Below are 18,194 nucleotides of genomic sequence, written 5' to 3'. Positions count from 1 at the left end.
TAGACATTATCTCACATTTCTTTTAGACTAAAATTTTGTTTTCAACAGCTGAGATGTGTATAAACCTTGCTGTCGGTCTCTCCGACATTTGTAACATTGTTTCAATATTGAAATTGAATCTCCTGCTGTCAGATAGTAATGAACGTGTCAGGAGTGGGGAGGAGACAGACAGGCAGGCAGCGTTTCTCAGCCAGTCGAAATCATGAATCAGTTGGCATCAATTTTATGGATAAATATATATTTTTAAATCCATTGAAAAAAGGTAAAATGAAAGCCCCATATACTACCCACCACTGCGACCTGTATGCTCTCGTTGGCTGGTCCTCGCTACATATTCGTCGCCAAACCTACTGGCTCCAGGTCATCTATAAGTCTTTGCTAGGTAAAGCTCCGCCTTATCGCAGCTCACTGGTCACCATAGCAACACCCACCCGTAGCACGTGCTACAGCCGGTATATTTCACTGGTCATCCCCAAAGCCAACACCTGCTTTGGCCACCTTTCCTTCCAGTTCTCTGCTGCCAATGACTGGAATGAATTGCAAAAATCACTGAAGTTGGAGACTTATATCTCCCTCACTAACTTTAAGCGTCAGCTGTCAGAGCAGCTTACCGCTGCAGCTGTACACAGCCCATCTGTAAATAGCCCATCCAACCAACTACCTACCTCATCACCATATTTGTTTTTCTGCTCTTTTGCACACCAGTATTTCTACTGCACGTCCTCATCTGCACATATATCACTCCAGTGTAAATTGCTAAATTGTAATTACTTCGCAACTATTGGCCTATTTATTGCCTTACCTCGTTACTTCATTTGCACACACTGTATACAGATTTCCTATTGTGTTATTGACTGTATGTTTGTTTATCCCATGTGTAACTGTTGTTTTTGTCACACTGCTTTGCTATATCTTGGCCAGGTCGCAGTTGTAAATGAAAACTTGTTCTCAACTGGCCTACCTGGTTAAATAAAGAAAATAAAAAATCTTTGGTACCGATAAGTAAAGGATTTTAAGCGCTCTGCGTTCTCCCGTCAACGTGTTCCATACTAGACAGTATGCTCTCTGAAGCTTCGATCACATACGCAAAACCATATGCACTTCGTTACATTACGCCGGATGTCATGCATTTCAATTGGAACATCCCATTGCGGTTGAAGGCTCCGTTGCGAGACGAACAGCGCATATTTAGACATGTTTCAAACTTTTCCTCGTCTTCAGTCCAGAGTCCGTCGAAGAACAGGAAGTTACCAAACAACAGGAGATGGAAATATGTGGTTTTAGGTAATGGCTTTATGGGATAGCTAGCAACTTGTTGTGAACAATTACCCATTACTTAACGTGAGTACTATTTTTAACAGTATTGTTGAATAATACACAATACAATTATTGTATTACCTCCCATTTAAGTGTTTTGTGATAATGACGTTTGTTTTTTAATCATAATTATTAGGTGGAGCTTGCTAGCTACAATGGTATTGTAACGACCCTGAGGTATCTTCAACCTAGCCTTGCTTTAGCTAGCTGCTGATCTGCAGTGCAAACTATCTTGACTTTCTATAAAGGTAAAGAAACAAGTTGAGGGAAAAGTCATTAAACATGTTTTATAACCTCAAGCTATATATTTATCCTGTGTCTTGAACGAAAAGGTCATATTTTGCAATATCCCAAAATAAATTCAATCTCTGACGAGAGACAGACTATCCTCCATTTTGAGATTTTTACAAAGACCACACCAAAGATTTTTTAAACTAACCCAAGCTAGACCACAGCCTGTCCTTTCCAATGGAAACAAATTCATCCTAGTGGGCAGAGCCAGGTACAAGCTAGCGAAATTATATTGGCGCGTTCTAGCAGGTATTTGCATATTTGTTAGGGAACGCCTACTCTGTAGAGTGCGCGTGTGCAATAACCCAATTCGCCCTTGCACTCCTTCTAAACAATACAATTTTTTTTAAACTTTGGCAAAGGCTAAAATCTACAAAACGTAGTCCACTCTGTTCGTAACATGTTATAGTTTTGGAAACATTGAGATCAAATGTTTCATCGATGAGAATATTTGCATTATGTCGGCCAAAATTCATCTCGCTCAATCTTCTCCCACTGCCACGACTTGGCTTCCTCTCATCACCATATTTTGTAGTGAGTGCGTCAACCGGATGCTTCAAATTTATACAGCTGGTGAAATATCTGTCTCATCGTTCTTTCTCATTGTTCAATCTGTGACTAGTCTTTTCCGGTAGCCGGGCAAGACTCCGTGAAAACGACGTAAAGAAATACGTTACGATGTAAACGTGGCATCAGGTGTTATTGGAAGATCACCATTTAAAATAATGCAGAACTTAAGTGCGCATTTTGAAACATAACCCTTGATTCTAGCTACGGCAGCCATGTAGCAACTATATTACCACATTAGAAGTTATGGTGAGACTGTTTATTTGTTGCTTCCACCATATCTAACGCAGTATAGACTAAGGAAAATAGATGTTTAATATTTTGCTGCTATTTTTTCCTGGACAGCACAGTCGCCTATTTAGTAAAGGAAATAGGCTTATGTTGATCGTTCTATTCTCTGCATGTTGACCCGATGATGCACAACGGTGTGCTGTATCAATAGCCAGGTAAAGTGGGGGCACTAACTCGCTTGTTACCGATATAATCTTAAAATGTACAATGAAACGAATTTGTATCGCACAGTAATTGTACTGGTTCACACACAGCGATAGGATGCCTAAAAACAATGGATTATATACTAATTAGCTATACACTGTAAAGTCAGACGTGACATCTAATTAAATAGTTAATGTTGCCATACAGTAGTTGAAACTTTGGGTACAGTCTACACCTGGCTATTCATGTTATTTGGGTGTGCCTCCAACTTGAATAGCCTGAACAAAATTAATAACCTTTTTTTTTTTTATAGTTTCTCCAGGAACATGGGATCTAATGGAACCGTGGAATGCTACAGGTAGCAGCAGTGTTTGTAGATGGTCGTATAGTTGGAGACTTTGAATTGGCTTTTCCTTGGCCAGAGATACTTGGACAATATCAAACGTGGATATCTACTTTTGCACACATTTTGCTGGAAGGATAAAAGCTATGAAAAGCAACCATATCAATGCTTTGCATACAGAGCTTCTTTTTTTTTGCTGTTCCGGTATGGTTGCTTTGGCATCAATTTTTACAACACTAGTAGGCCTGTAGCCACCACAACTCTTTCACACAGCCAACCTGGAAATTAACAGTTGTACAAAGGCGTTGCCCAACCCTAACATTGCAAACAGCTCAGAGCAAACATCCCCTTTTACATAAGATTTGTTAAATCATTATTGAAACCTGAATCTTTTTTTTCCAACTTTTTTTTTACTCAACACTATAATACTCATCTTTACCAATGCCTCGATGGAAAGCTCTGGCGAGCCAGCATTTACGGTGGTCCAGCCCTGTTGCCCAAGGACTAGCTTTATGTATCATAACGTTTGGCATCGTACTGCCTTTGTGCTGCCATAGGCTACTATATTCCTACTACTACATTAAATCGATGTACTTGAATGACATGAGCGATCAGTTTCTAGCGGAGAGCTACGAGAGAGGGCAGGAGGCTTTGGAATTCTGGGAGGCATCACGGTCTACCACTGGGTCGCCTGGCTTTTCCAACATCGCTAAGGGATCCGAGCTATTGATCACTGTGGTAACGGCCAGGCGAACGGAGGGCAAGGAATTTCACTACCTGCTTCAAGTGATGCAGCGGCTGGTGTCCCTCCTGAGAGGATGCGGCGAGGGGCGGCGTTGCGCCGAAGTGCTGGTGTGCGATGTGGAAAGCGGTCCCCTGGACAACGAGGATGCGGCGCTACTGGAGAGCCAGTTCCTGGTGGTGCGGAGGTCCCTGGAGGAGCAGTGGAAGAACCAGGCTCACGTCAACACCTTTGAGAAGGAGAAGAGGGACTACGTCTACTGTCTACGCAAAGGATGGGAGCTGGCAAGGCCCAAAAACTTGATGGTCCTCGAGGACGACGCACTACCCAGGGCAGACTTCTTTGCCGTGATCCAAGATTTGCTCTCGCGGCGCTTCGCCCTCCACACTCTCTACGTCAAGCTCTACCACCCGGAGAGGCTGCAGCGCTACTGGAACCCCGAACCCTACCGCATCCTGGAATGGGTGGGACTTGGACTAGTCGGGGCTACCGCACTCCTCCTAATCCTTAGCCACGGTACACCTTTCTCTTTCTCCCTCTCCACCACCCACCTCCTCTTCCTTACCTTGTACATCATGGTCACCGTAGAGCTGGCCGGTCGGCATTACCTACTCGAGGCACGGCGCTTATCGCCGCAGCTCTACGCCGTGTCCCCGGCGACCGAGTGCTGCACACCTGCCATGCTGTTTCCGGGTAACTCATCACTCAGGGCGGCGGAGTACCTGGACGGATCATTCTGCGTCAAGGGCAATGCTAAGGACATGGTTCTGTATCAGATGGCTCGGACTATAACCGGAGAGAGAGCGCACAGCATAGAGCCCAACCTGGTCTCCCACATCGGGGCTTTCTCCTCAGTCAGGGCCAACCCATCCAGGCCTAGACTTCTTTGAGGAACAACTGAAAAGAGATTTGAGGCTGCGTCCCAGATTGCTCTCTATTCCCTATATAGTGCACTATTAGGGCCAATAGAGCTCTGGTCAAAAGTAGTGCATGTAGGGAATAGGGTGCCATTTAATCAGAGTTGGAGACAATTCCATTTCACCTCAGGAAGTAAACTGAATTGACTGAATTTAAATGGAATTTACTCTAATCCTTTGATAAATATGACTGAATATCACCATACAGGGTTACCTAACACTCCATATGAATACATGGCACTATGCTAGCATCCCTGACATATTCCCAAATCCAACCAATGGTGCCTGTAATGATAGTCCTTGATGGATATTGAAGGTCTTTCTCCAGCCTACTGTAAGATTTCACCCATGTAAATGGATCTATTTAACCCATCTAGGCAAGATCTATTTCTCTTATGCAATATTTGGGTACACTCCACACACATTGGGTACACTTTGGAATACAGTATGTTCTATGTTGGCATAACCATGTACTGCATATCCCCTGAAGGTTCAAATAAATGTATCAAGTAAAATACCAAAGCGTGTTGCTGTAGTTGTTGAACTAAGGCTAATGATAATCAAAGGATTAACAACTTCAATAGGTTGTTAAAATCTAATTTAACCAATGGACAATGGCAATATTGCTGGACTGTGACACTTTGAATGTCTGACACTTTGAATGTCTGAAAGAAAAACAATTAAATATACTGTTTAACCCTTAGTGTTTATTTCGTGATTTGATGCTGTGTACTTACATCATACATGCTATGCTGTACACTGAGTGTACAAAATTTCGGAACAGGTGCTCTTTCCACGACATAGACTGACCAGGTTAATCCATGTGAATGCTGCTGGGTTTTTCACGCTCCAGTTTCCTGTGTGTATCAGGAATGATCCACCACCCAAAGGACATCCAGCCAACTTGACAACTGTGGGAAGCATTGGAGTCAACATGGCCAGCATCCCTGTAGAACGCTTTCGACACCTTGTAGAGTCCATTCCCTGACGAATTGAGGCTGTTATGAAGGCAAAAGGGGGTGCAACTCAATATTATGGTGTTCCTACTGTTTTGTACACTCATGTTGACCTTAGACACTGTATAACTAGCATCCATGTGTTTAATCACTTTCTGTTTTTTGAATACTGCACTGTGTACACTTAACACTTCTAATAAAATAATACATAATGTAAAAAATGTTTGCCAATACTTAATTGATACATTGACTTTGGATGGAATGTTTAACTAATAGACCTGTTTATAAAGCAAAACAAGTTTTCCCACTTTTCGATGTGGCCCTATACATACCGCGCCGTACCCACTGTGTATATATACATAGTAGTCACATAGCCTCGACTCCGGAAGACTAATGCTCATTTCGTAAGAATGACAATACAGCGTTGATAGGTATGTTATTGTGAGACTAAATTAACAGGGACAGTGTATATAGTTAGTAGTTAGTTACTTATACTTACTTATATATAGTTACTTATACTGAACAAAAATATAAACGCAACAATTTAAAAGATTTTACTCAGTTACAGTTCATATAAGGAAATCAGTCAATTGAAATAAATGTATTAGGCCCTAATCAATGGATTTCACATGACTGGGAATACAGATTTGCATCCGTTGGTCACAGATAACAAATAAAGGTATGGGCGTGGATCAGAAAACCAGCCCGTATCTGGTGTGACCACAATTTGTCTCACGCAGCGTGACACATCTCATTCTCATAGAGTTGATCAGGCTGTTAATTGTGGCCTGTGGAATGTTATTATACTCCTCTTCAATGGCTGTGTGAAGTTGCTGGATCTTGGCGGGAACTGGAACACGCTGTCGATCCAGAGCATCCCAAACATGTTCAATGGGTGACACGTCTGGTGAGTATGCAGGCCATGGAAGAACTGACATTTTCAGCTTCCAGGAATTGTGTACAGATCCTTGTGACATGGGGCCATGCATTATCATGCTGAAACATGAGGGGATGGCAGCGGATGAATGGCAATGGGCCTAAGGATCTCATCACAGTATCTGCATTCAAATTGCCATCAATAAAATGCAATTGTGTTTGTTGTCTGTAGCTTATGCCTGCCCATACCCCCACAGCCATCATGGGGCATTCTGTTCGCAACGTTGACAGCAAACCGCTCTCCCACATGATGCCGTACCCATGGTCTGTGGTTGTGAGGACAGTTGGACGTACTGCCAAATTCTCTAAAATAACGTTGGAGGCAGCTTATGATGGAGAAATGAACATTAAATACCATGGCAACAGCTCTGGTGGACATTCCTTCAGTCAGCATGCCAATTGCACGCTCCCTCAAAACTTGAGACATCTGTGGCATTGTGTTGGGTGACATTTTAGAGTGGCATTTTTATTGTTCCCAGCACAAGGTGCACTTGTGTAATGATCATGCTGTTTAATCAACTTTTTGATATGCCACACTTGTCAGGTGGATGGAATATCTTGGCAGAGGTGAAATGCTCACTAACAACATTTGAGAGAATCAAGCTTTCTGGGATCTTTTATTTCAACTCATAAAACATAGGACCAACACTTTACATGTTGTTTATACTTTTGTTAAGTGTAGTTACAAGACAATTATACGTATTTACGGTTTGTGTGACTACACATTGACATTTTTCTGTGCTTCAGATTTTCAAGCAACTCAAATTGTGCCTAAACGGCTCACCTTAATTTTATGATCTAAAACTAAAGTGTTATGACAATAGTTGAAAGTACTGTGTAATACTGTATATGCACTGTACACTTCTTTATAACATGGCTGTAAATGCAAATATGTAGAGACACTGTGGAATCAATCCTGTTTTCTCCTATCACAGCCATTTAAATTACTATTGGCCTAATGGTGATATCCCTGAGCGGTTTCCTTCCTCTCCGGCAACTGAGTTAGGAAGGACACCTACAGTTGAATTCGAAGTCATTAAAACTTGTTTTTCAACTACTCCACAAATGTCTTCTTAACAAACTATAGTTTTGGCAAGTCGGTTAGGACATCTACTTTCTACTTTGTGCATGACACACTACATTTTTCCAACAACTGATTATTTAACTGTATCACAATTCCAGTGGGTCAGAAGTTTACATACACTAAGTTGACTGTGCCTTTAAACAGTCTGGAAAATTCCAGAAAATTGTCATGGCTTTAGAAGCTTCTGATAGGCTAATTGACATAATTTGAGTCAATTGGAGGTGTACCTGTGGATGTATTTCAAGGCCGACCTTCAAACTCAGTGCCTCTTTGCTTGACATGGGAAAATCAAAAGAAATAAGCCAAGGCCTCAGAAGAAAGTCTGTTTCATCCTTGGGAGCAATTTCCAAACGCCTAAAGGTACCACGTTCATCTGTACAAACAATAGTACGCAAGTATAAACACCATGGGACCACGCAGCCGTCATACCGCTAAGGAAGGAGACACGTTCTGTCTCCTAGAGATGAACGTGCTGGGGTGCGAAAAGTGCAAATCAATCCCAGAACAACCGCAAAGGACCTTGTGAAGATGCTGGAGGAAGCAGGTACAAAAGTATCTATATCCACAGTAAAACGAGTCCTATATCGACAACCTGAAAGGCCGCTCAGCAAGGAAGAAGCCACTGCTCCAAAACCACCATAAAAAGCCAGACTACAGTTTGCAACTGCACACGGGGGCAACGATCGTACTTTTTGAAGAAATGTCCACTGGTCTGATGAAACAAAAATAGAACTGTTTGGCCATAATGACCATCGTTATGTTTGGAGGAAAAAGGGGGAGGCTTGCAAGCCGAAGACACCATCCCAACCGTGAAGCTCGGGTGTGGCAGCATCTGAGTGTATATACACTGCTCAAAAAAATAAAGGGAACACTCAAACAACACAATGTAAATTCAAGTCAATCACACTTCTGTGAAATCAAACTGTCCACTTAGGAAGCAACACTGATTGACAATAAATTGCACATGCTGTTGTGCAAATGGAATAGACAAAAGGTGGAAATGATAGGCAACAGCAAGACACCCCCAATAAAGGAGTGATTCTGCAGGTGGTGACCACAGACCACTTCTCAGTTCCTATGCTTCCTGGCTGATGTTTTGGTCACTTTTGAATGCTGGTGGTGCTCTCACTTTAGTGGTAGCATGAGACGGAGTCTACAACCCACACAAGTGGCTCAGGTAGTGCAGCTCATCCAGGATGGCACATCAATGCGAGCTGTGGCAAGAAGGTTTGCTGTGTCTGTCAGCGTAGTGTCCAGAGCATGGAGGCGCTACCAGGAGACAGGCCAGTACATCAGGAGACGTGGAGGAGGCCGTAGGAGGGCAACAAACCAGCAGCGGGACCGCTACCTCCGCCTTTGTGCAAGGAGTAGCACTGCCAGAGCCCTGCAAAATGACCTCCAGCAGGCCACAAATGTGCATGTGTCAGCATATGGTCTCACAAGGGCTCTGAGGATCTCATCTCGGTACCTAATGGCAGTCAGGCTACCTCTGGCGAGCACATGGAGGGCTGTGTGGCCCCACAAAGAAATGCCACCCCACACCATGACTGACCCACCGCCAAACCGGTCATGCTGGAGGATGTTGCAGGCAGAAGAACGTTCTCCACGGCGTCTCCAGACTCTGTCACGTCTGTCACATGTGCTCAGTGTGAACCTGCTTTCATCTGTGAAGAGCACAGGGCGCCAGTGGCGAATTTGCCAATATTGGTGTTCTCTGGCAAATGCCAAACGTCCTGCACGGTGTTGGGCTGTAAGCACAACCCCCACCTGTGGACGTCGGGCCCTCATACCACCCTCATGGAGTCTGTTTCTGACCGTTTGAGCAGATACATGCACATTTGTGGCCTGCTGGAGGTCATTTTGCAGGGCTCTGGCAGTGCTACTCCTTGCACAAAGGCAGAGGTAGCGGTCCTGCTGCTGGGTTGTTGCCCTCCTACGGCCTCCTCCACGTCTCCTGATGTACTGGCCTGTCTCCTGGTAGCGCCTCCATGCTCTGGACACTTCGCTGACAGACACAGCAAACCTTCTTGCCACAGCTCGCATTGATGTGCCATCCTGGATGAGCTGCACTACTTGAGCCACTTGTGTGGGTTGTAGACTCCGTCTCATGCTACCACTAGAGTGAGAGCACCGCCAGCATTCAAAAGTGACCAAAACATCAGCCAGGAAGCATAGGAACTGAGAAGTGGTTTGTGGTCACCACCTGCAGAATCACTCCTTTATTGGGGGTGTCTTGCTAATTGCCTGTAATTTCCCCCTTTTGTCTATTCCATTTGCACAACAGCATGTGCAATTTATTGTCAATCAGTGTTGCTTCCTAAGTGGACAGTTTGATTTCACAGAAGTGTGATTGACTTGGAGTTACATTGTGTTGTTTAAGTGTTCCCTTTATTTTTTTTGAGCCGTGTATATATATACACTGAACAAAAATATAAATGCTCATGTTTCATGAGCTGAAATAAAAGAGCCCAGAAATTCCGTGATGTGTGTGTGGTGTCCACGGCTATTTGCCTAGAAGGCCAGCATCCCGGAGTCGCCTCTTCACTGTTGATCTTGAGACTGGCGTTTTGCGGGTACTATTTAATGAAGCTGCCAGTTGAGGACTTGTGAGGCGTCTGTTTCTCAAACTAGACACTCTAATGTACTTGTCCTCTTGCTCAGTTGTGCACCGGGACCTCCCACTCCTCTTTCTATTCTGGTTAGAGTCCGTTTTCGTTGTTTTTGTAAAGGGAGTAGTACACAGCGTTTTATGAGATCTTAAGTTTCTTAGCAATTTCTCACATGGAATAGCCTTCATTTCTCAGAACAAGAATAGACTGACACGTTTCAGAAGAAAGTTCTTTGTTTCTGGCCATTTTGAGCCTGTAATTGAACCCACAAATGCTGATGCTCCAGATACTCAACTAGTCTAAAGAAGGCCAGTTTTATTGCTTCTTTAGTCAGAACAACAGTTTTCAGCTGTGCTAACATAATTTGACAGCATTTTATCTGTGGCCAATGATCTTGAGCCTTCTTGGAAGGGCATTTCCAATGTAACTATATAGCAGGACCCAAAGGGCTAGAATTTTCTATGTCTATCCTTACTAAGGACTTCGACTTGGCGGTAACGTAGTGTTCCCATGAGTGACAGAACACTGAGCTTATCACGGTGCAACACTCCTATTTTCTGCTGGCTTGCCACACCACCACAGAAAGCACTGAGCTAGGATTAAACACCTGCATTTTGGAGCTGCCTTACTCAAGAAAACAAATAAGAGACCATGTTTTTATGCAGCTTTATTAACTCAATGATTTATATATTCTTTACATTGTTTGCTAACTGATGTGACACTTATTATTGGCCAAAAACCAGGCAAGCCTCAATTTTTTTTCGGGGTGCTGAAAATGTGGGGCTCAAAACACCAAATATTTGTAAATGTCCCAATATTTCTGGGGATCACTAAGTGCCTTATTAACCAAAATACCATTTGTAAAGATTGTGAACAACTCTGTACTCCTTATGTGTTCCCACATGGTCACAGGCATAACAAATAGCATGGGTGAACTCTTGATACTGTTGAATTAGATGGCGCTGAGCAGAAAAGTGTTCACGCCACTGAAAGTAGTGCAGATATGCCTCATCATCCTTGTCCAACTTCAGGAGGAATTCTGCCAGGGCTTTGGCATCTGGAAAGTCGTTAACATGGATGAAGGAATCGCCTGGGATAAAGTCCTCATAGTTTTGTCTGGGTGGGCCCAATACTACTGGTACAGTTCCTGCTGCAAGTGGTCCATTTAGCTTCTCGGTGATGTAGTCTCTGTGGACTGAGTTCTCAAAGGAAAGGTAAAACTTACAGCTGGAGATGGTATCGTAGTAGTCCTCATAGTTCAAGAAGCGGCCAAAGGCCTTGCCAAAGACTTCCACCTTAACGTGTTTGACAAGTTCTCTGTAATAGTTATACCTTTGGCCTGATCCAGTGGCAGGGTTATTGTTACTCACAATCCAGCAAACTAATTTATCTTTTTTGGGCAGCACAAAATCCTCCCCCTGGCCTTTCCTTGCGGTCAAGCGCCAACGAATAGGGATGTCTGCGTCCTGCCTGTAACTCAAGGTCAAATTGAAAAGGTTCTCTAGACCAGATAGCCTGTTTGTGTTTGTAGGGGATTCAACATGGAACCAGATCCACTTCTGGAATGGTGGCCTGGGTGATCGAGGCAAGTTGGATAAATCTCGCTTAATGGATTTGTGAAAGATGAGCACCCCGTCTGCCTTGTTGTACATTGACCTGTCATCAGTCAGGAGACAGCTATTAATGTTGAAGAGAGTGGCACAATCGCTTAAGTCAAACCTGTAGTGTTCAGGCCAGAACCACAACAGCATAATGGGCTTGTCTGGTAGGGTCTTAGCCAATGAGCTGTTGTGCTGGCCTTGGGGTCTCTCTGAGTACTGAGGTGGGAAAGCAGGCAGGGGAGGGCAGAACAGAGATGGTGCTGAGCTGTAATGCATTAAAACCAGCGCCACAAATCCTCCTAAACTAATAATCGATATCAGAATGACACGTAAAACTCCAGTTAGGTAAATGCTAGACAGCATTTTGGCTCCTGTAAAGAAAGAACATGTATCATTAGGAACTTGTCTGATTGTAACAATGGGAGACATTTGTAGTACTTTGCTCTCATCCTGTACCTGTAAAACAACTTTTTCATAATACCAATAATGAGCATGTAAACAAAGACCTATTAAGGCTGAAAATGTTTCAGTCCACGTATCAGATATCTACTATTTCCAATAGAAAACATGCACATGTCTCTCTCTTTCAGTACGTACCGGGTCACATCAGGAATCAATTTCTATATAATTAGTTCATCATTAACATTTACTCTCTCGTTTTTCAACCACTCCGCAAATTTCTTGTGAATAAACTAAAGTTTTGGCAAGTCGATTAGGACATCTACTTTGTGCATGAAACAAGGTATTTTTCCAACAATTGTTTACAGACAGATTATTTCACTTATAATTCACTGTATCACAATTACAGTGGGTCAGAAGTGTACATACACTAAGTTGACTATGCCTTTAAACAGTCTGGAAAATTCCAGAAAATGATGGCATGGCTGTAGAAGCTTCTGATAGGCTAATTGACATAATTTGAGTCAATTGGAGGTGTACCTGTGGATGTATTTCAAGGCCTACCTTCAAACTCAGTGCCTCTTTGCTTGACATCATGGGAAAATCAAAAGAAATAAGCCAAGAAAAAAAGTCTGTTTCATGCTTGGGCGCAATTTCCAAACACCTGAAGGTACCACGTTCATCTGTACAAACAATAGTACACAAGTATAAACACCATGGGACCACGCAGCCGTCATACCGCTCAGGAAGGAGACACGTTCTGTCTCCTAGAGATTAACGTACTTTTGTGCGAAAAGTGCAAATCAATCCCAGAACAACAGCAAAGGACCTTGTGACGATGCTGGAGGAAACGGGCACACAATTATCTATATCCACAGTAAAACGAGTCCTATATCGACATAACCTGAAAGGCTGCTCAGCAAGGAAGAAGCCACTGCTCCAAAACCGCCATAAAAAAGCCAGACTACGGTTTGCAACTGCACATGGAGGCAACGATCGTATTTTTTGGAGAAATGTCCACCGGTCTGATGAAACAAAAATAGAACTGTTTGGCCATAATGACCATCGTTATGTTTGGAGGAAAAAGGGGGAGGCTTGCAAGCCGGAGAACACCATCCCAACTGTGAAGCTCGGGGGTGGCAGCATCATGTTTTGGGGTGCTTTGCTGCAGGAGGGACTGGTGCACTTCACAAAATAGATGGCTTCATGAGGAAGGAAAATTATGTGGATATATTGAAGCAACATCGAACAAGCTTTAACTTCTTGACTGATGTCTTGAGATGTTGCTTCAACATATCCACATAATTTCCCTTCCTCATGAAGCCATCTATTTTGTGAAGTGCACCAGTCCCTCCTGCAGCAAAGCACCCCCACAACATGATGCTGCCAACCCCCGTGCTTCACAGTTGGGATGGTGCTCTTCGGCTTGCAAACCTCCCCCTTTTCCCTCCAAACATAACAATGGTCATTATGGCCAAACAGATCTATTTTTGTTTCATCAGACCAGAGGACATTTCTCCAAAAAGTACGATCTTTGTCTCCATGTGCAGTTGCAAACCGTAGTCTGCCTTTTTTTAATGGCGGTTTTGGAGCAGTGGCTTCTTCCTTGCTGAGCAGCCTTTCAGGTTATGTCGATATAGGACTCGTTTTACTGTGGATATAAATAATTGTGTACCCGTTTCCTCCAGCATCGTCACAAGGTCCTTTGCTGCTGTTCTGGGATTGATTTGCACTTTTCGCACAAAAGTACGTTCATCTCTAAGAGACAGAACGTGTCTCCTTCCTGAGCGGTAAGACACCTGTGTGGTCCCATGGTGTTTATACTTGCGTACTAGTGTTTGTACAGATGAATGTGGTACCTTCAGGCGTTTGGAAATTGCTCCCAAGGATGAACCAGACTTGTCGAGGTCTACAATTTTCTTTTGAGGTCTTGGCTGATTTCTTTTGATTTTTCCATGATGTCAATCAGAGGCACTGAGTTTGAAGGTAGGCCTTGAAATACATCTACAGGTACACCTCTAATTGACTCAAATCAAAAGCTTCTAAAGCCATGACATTATTTTCTGGAATTTTCCAAGCAGTTTAAAGGCACAGTCAACTTAGTGCTCTTTTACTGCTTTTTGTCAATGTCATCTGGTGACGGTTGGAATGCATTATTCTTGACTCTTCTATTTTAAAGAGCAGAGGAAAATTAACTGCTTCAACCTAGTCATCTGGCAGTACTTCACTTGCCATGCACCTTTCATGTTGAGTTTCTTAGTGTATTGGTATTTCAGCATTTTTGCAGGTTCTTAAGAACAGTCATTAAAACGTACTGTTATAGTAAAACATCTACATTTTAAATAAGAAAAAATCTAAATGCTATAGCTAAATATCTTTGGAAATAAAATCATCTGTATAGCCAATATAGAAAACACTCGGTTACAAAAGTGAATCTTGTAAGACAAATGACATTCATGTTAATTATTATTTTATTTTACCATTCAAAACGGCACTCAACGAGGCACTAATAAATTATAAAGCCTGGGTTATAGAATTAGTCGTAATCCTGAAATATTTTTGAAAAGGAAAGAGAAAGTCTCACCGGTCAAGCGGTTTGTACTCGTGCTGTATTCAGAGCTGCTGCTGACGTCATTCCTACACACTCTCCATGAGAACGGTGCACCTGTGTTGTCTATCTTCTCTATTCATCATCATTAGTTCAATACAGTTATAGGAAACAGTAATCATTTGTTTTAAATTATTCTCAAAATATATCGAAGGGGAAAGAAATATAACCCTTCTGGCCACCCTAACAGCAAGAACAGAAAGCATTGGGCGGGTTTTGTTTTGCGTTCCGTGGGTGGAGGTTTCAATGGAATGGTCTAAAATGTACAAACACTGGCCATGGAAAATGAACTCGCCCATTCTCGTCAAGGGAAAATGGGTGGGGCGTAGGGAGCCCGGGCTAGTTAAATGTTACTTTTCAGCCACAGGTAATAAACAGTGACGTCAGAACCTGGGAGAAAAATGTTTTATCTTTCCCTCAATGAGGCACACTGTGGTCATTGGCGCCACCTGGAGGCAAATACAGAGTAAAGATAATAAAACAAAAAATACAGGGCAAACATAATATAACTGCAAATGATTAAATAAATGCAAAAACGATAGTAAGATTAATCCAAGGTGGTCGTTTGCACTTCGTCAAGGTGGTTGGCTGAGCGTCTTCTACTCCTCTCGGACCTTGCCGAAGCATCAAGTATCTTTGTCTGAAAAGTTTAAAACACAATCAATCCCTTATTTTCCACTCTTTATTCAAACCAACAGAGCTACTGGCTCAACCAAAGTACCACTTATAAAGTTTGTGGACATCAATATAATAAAATGCTAAACAGACAGGTTGAATAAACTCTTCCTAGATTGTCAGCAGGTGGGGCGTGGCCTTGAGGTACTTCCTCCATGTGTCGATATCTTGCTGTGCCAAAGATGAGAACAAAGCATGTCAGGTGTGAGGCTAAAGAGCACCTGAAAGGTCAAAGTACCACATTCTGAAACCATTTGATATGGTCATAATACATATTTCTGGCATTGGCAAATTTCTTGTGAGTGGAAACTTGAACATTTTAAGCATTCTGTGCAACTTCTGGCACACGTTTACCGTGAACACTGGCTGTACCTGCTTTAGTTACAGTTTTAGTCAGTGGCCAAGCAGGCTACTGTGGCTATTTGGGCAGAATGTAGGCCTATCAGAATAGTTTACCAACAAAACCAATGGAGCAAATGCACCCCATAACATTTTAACATGGAATAGCTTTTGATTTCTATGATAGAGTGAGTTGTGTGGGAAAAAGTGGGAGTATACAGCTGGTTAGTGGGCATTGCAAAGGGCTCTGTTTCGTAGCTCTAGTCTCGCCTTATCTCCCCACCCCACACAACTCACTCTAGCTATAACTAGCATAATTGAAATATTTAAAATAACCTACCAAGTTGTTGACCATATGAAGAGAGTACAGTATTAGATAAATAGGCTTGTTGTCCAGGCTGTTTATAGGCTTGTTGTGTAGGTGCAAGTTAAAAGACTAAACTTGCCAGTTCCTTTGTCATGTATCAACCACAGGAGTTTGGTAACACCTTCATTTCGGGAGAACGCGCTCTGGGTAATGACTGGAGCGGAATAAGTGTATGCTTTCCAGGTGTTTGATGCCGTTCTATTTGCTCCATTATTATGGGCCGTCCTCCCCTCACAAGCCTCCTGTGGTATCAACCTGGCAATATGCTAAACCTATTGTGCAGAATGCTAGGGAATCGAACCATGACTATATGTCTATGTCTATGTCTCCCTTTCCATTTGTTGTTTAGGCATTAGACCATTTCAATGTTTTTTGTTTGTTTTTAATTGTAGTTTGCTGATAGTCTAGTTTTGTGAGAGACGATAACCAATAACCATACAGACAGTGACTCTAACATTCCAACTATGGAGACAAACAATTAGACTTTATGATGACTCATTACAACATATTATATGCCGATGCACTCGTACAACAAATTAAAAGTTAGATTTGCTTTAAGTTGTTATATTCAAAAGGGCTGATATTATGTTGCTTCTATCACAATTCCTACATTAAAGGGAATCTGTTTAAGGAAAGATAGTGTAAACTAATTGGGCAACTATATAGTGATTTGAAGTTCATTCTCTTAGCCCACTGGGCACACCATGTAATTTCAACGTGGAAATGTGGGTAATATTTAGTGGAGACGTTGATCCTTTATTCACCCACTCTAAAAGACAGCCAGAAGTTAGTTGAATTCCCAATGTGTTATCACTATGCTTTCAACCATATAAAAGGACAACCAAATTCCAATGGAAAAACAATGTCTGATTTTTGGTTTAGTTGTCATCTAAATGTGTTATAACCGCGCTTTCAACCATTTAAAAGCACAACAAAGTTCAAATGGGAATACAATGTCAGATATTTTGTATTTATACAACAACTTACATTTTATCACTGTGCTTCCTTCATCTATATAATAGTACAGTACAACCAAATGACCTGGATTGCAGTTGAGATTATATTAAAAGTACATAGTCCAAGTGAGCGATGCTGTTCGGGATTCTGCACAGATTATTATAGCAATTGTGAAGATCTCCACAGACCTGTGACCTTTGCATGCTATCTTGAGCATGCAAACGTTCTATGATTACATAAGAAGACATTTATAGTTACAGTAACCTCAACATGTGTCCATGGATGTCACTCATGTTAAGGTTGAATAAATACTGTTAAATGAGTTTGAAAGAGCCTTAACTTTAGGCTATTTACCGTCTTACAAAAGTCATACTGAATTGTGTTTGGTTGACAAGAAACCAAATATCAACATTTAAAGAAGATGTATCTAATGCTTGGATAGTTTCATCTGAGCCACTGGCTTAATCCTATGATTGAACTTTTATTTTTGGTTTACTTGGAGATGTGAATCTATACTGAACAAAAAATATAAAATGCAACATACAACAATTTCATTGATTTTACTGAGTTCCAGTTCATATGAGGAAATCCAATTAATTCATTTGGCCCCAATCTATGGATTGCACATGACTGGGATTACAGATATTCATCTGTTGGTCACAGATATCTTAAAAACAATGGGCCTCACAATGGGCCTCAGGATCTGGTCTGAGTATTTTTGTGCATTCAAATTACCATCGATAAAATGCAATTGTGTTCGTTGTCCGTAGCTTATGCCTGCCCATACCATAACCCCACAGCCACTATGGGGTATTCTGTTCACAATGTTGACATCAGCAAGCTCTTGCACAAACGATGCCATTACACCTGGCCTGCGGTTGTGAGGCCGGTTGGACCTAGTGTCTAATTCTCTAAAACAACGGAGGTGTCTTATGCTAGACACATGAACATTCACTTCTCTGGCAACAGCTCTGGTGGACGTTCCTGCAGTCAGAATGCCAATTGCCTGCGCCCTCAAAACTTGAGACATCTGCGGTATTGTGTTGTGTGA

General features: G+C 42.3%; 2 protein-coding genes and 1 long non-coding RNA gene across 6 annotated transcripts in view; 1 reads left to right on the top strand and 2 right to left on the bottom strand.

Annotated features, from left to right (window-relative positions):
- LOC129839430 (uncharacterized) overlaps positions 1–18,194 on the bottom strand; it is a 200,586-nt gene that overhangs the window by 90,455 nt on the left and 91,937 nt on the right. The window lies entirely within an intron of this gene.
- On the top strand, positions 922–5,789 carry pgap4 (post-GPI attachment to proteins GalNAc transferase 4). Of its 4 annotated transcripts, none has more exons than XM_055906825.1 (2): positions 922–1,341; positions 2,924–5,789. In XM_055906825.1, the coding sequence occupies exon 2, from the start codon at positions 3,395–3,397 to the stop codon at positions 4,583–4,585; it is 1,191 nt and encodes a 396-aa protein (XP_055762800.1). In that variant the 5' UTR covers positions 922–1,341; positions 2,924–3,394; the 3' UTR covers positions 4,586–5,789. The 4 variants fall into 4 exon arrangements, with proteins under 4 accessions (XP_055762800.1, XP_055762824.1, XP_055762815.1 ...); XM_055906849.1 differs by lacking the exon at positions 922–1,341 and adding an exon at positions 1,353–1,565; XM_055906840.1 differs by lacking the exon at positions 922–1,341 and adding an exon at positions 1,575–2,424.
- LOC129839419 (4-galactosyl-N-acetylglucosaminide 3-alpha-L-fucosyltransferase 9-like) lies at positions 10,865–15,039 on the bottom strand. The gene is made up of 2 exons (XM_055906859.1): positions 14,782–15,039; positions 10,865–12,169 (listed from the first exon to the last, which is right to left on the bottom strand). The coding sequence occupies exon 2, from the start codon at positions 12,159–12,161 to the stop codon at positions 11,040–11,042; it is 1,122 nt and encodes a 373-aa protein (XP_055762834.1). The 5' UTR covers positions 12,162–12,169; positions 14,782–15,039; the 3' UTR covers positions 10,865–11,039.

This window comes from Salvelinus fontinalis, chromosome 3, assembly GCF_029448725.1.
Source record: "Salvelinus fontinalis isolate EN_2023a chromosome 3, ASM2944872v1, whole genome shotgun sequence".
NCBI classification, from domain to species: domain Eukaryota; kingdom Metazoa; phylum Chordata; class Actinopteri; order Salmoniformes; family Salmonidae; genus Salvelinus; species Salvelinus fontinalis.
The sequence above is the reverse complement of the archived record's forward strand: the minus strand, read 5'-3'. Positions and strand labels throughout refer to the sequence as shown.

Excerpts from the sequence above, each read along its gene's own strand:
- LOC129839419 (XM_055906859.1), bottom strand. The coding sequence starts at position 12,161 with ATGCTGTCTAGCATTTACCTAACTGGAGTTTTACGTGTCATTCTGATA.
- pgap4 (XM_055906825.1), top strand. The coding sequence starts at position 3,395 with ATGCCTCGATGGAAAGCTCTGGCGAGCCAGCATTTACGGTGGTCCAGC.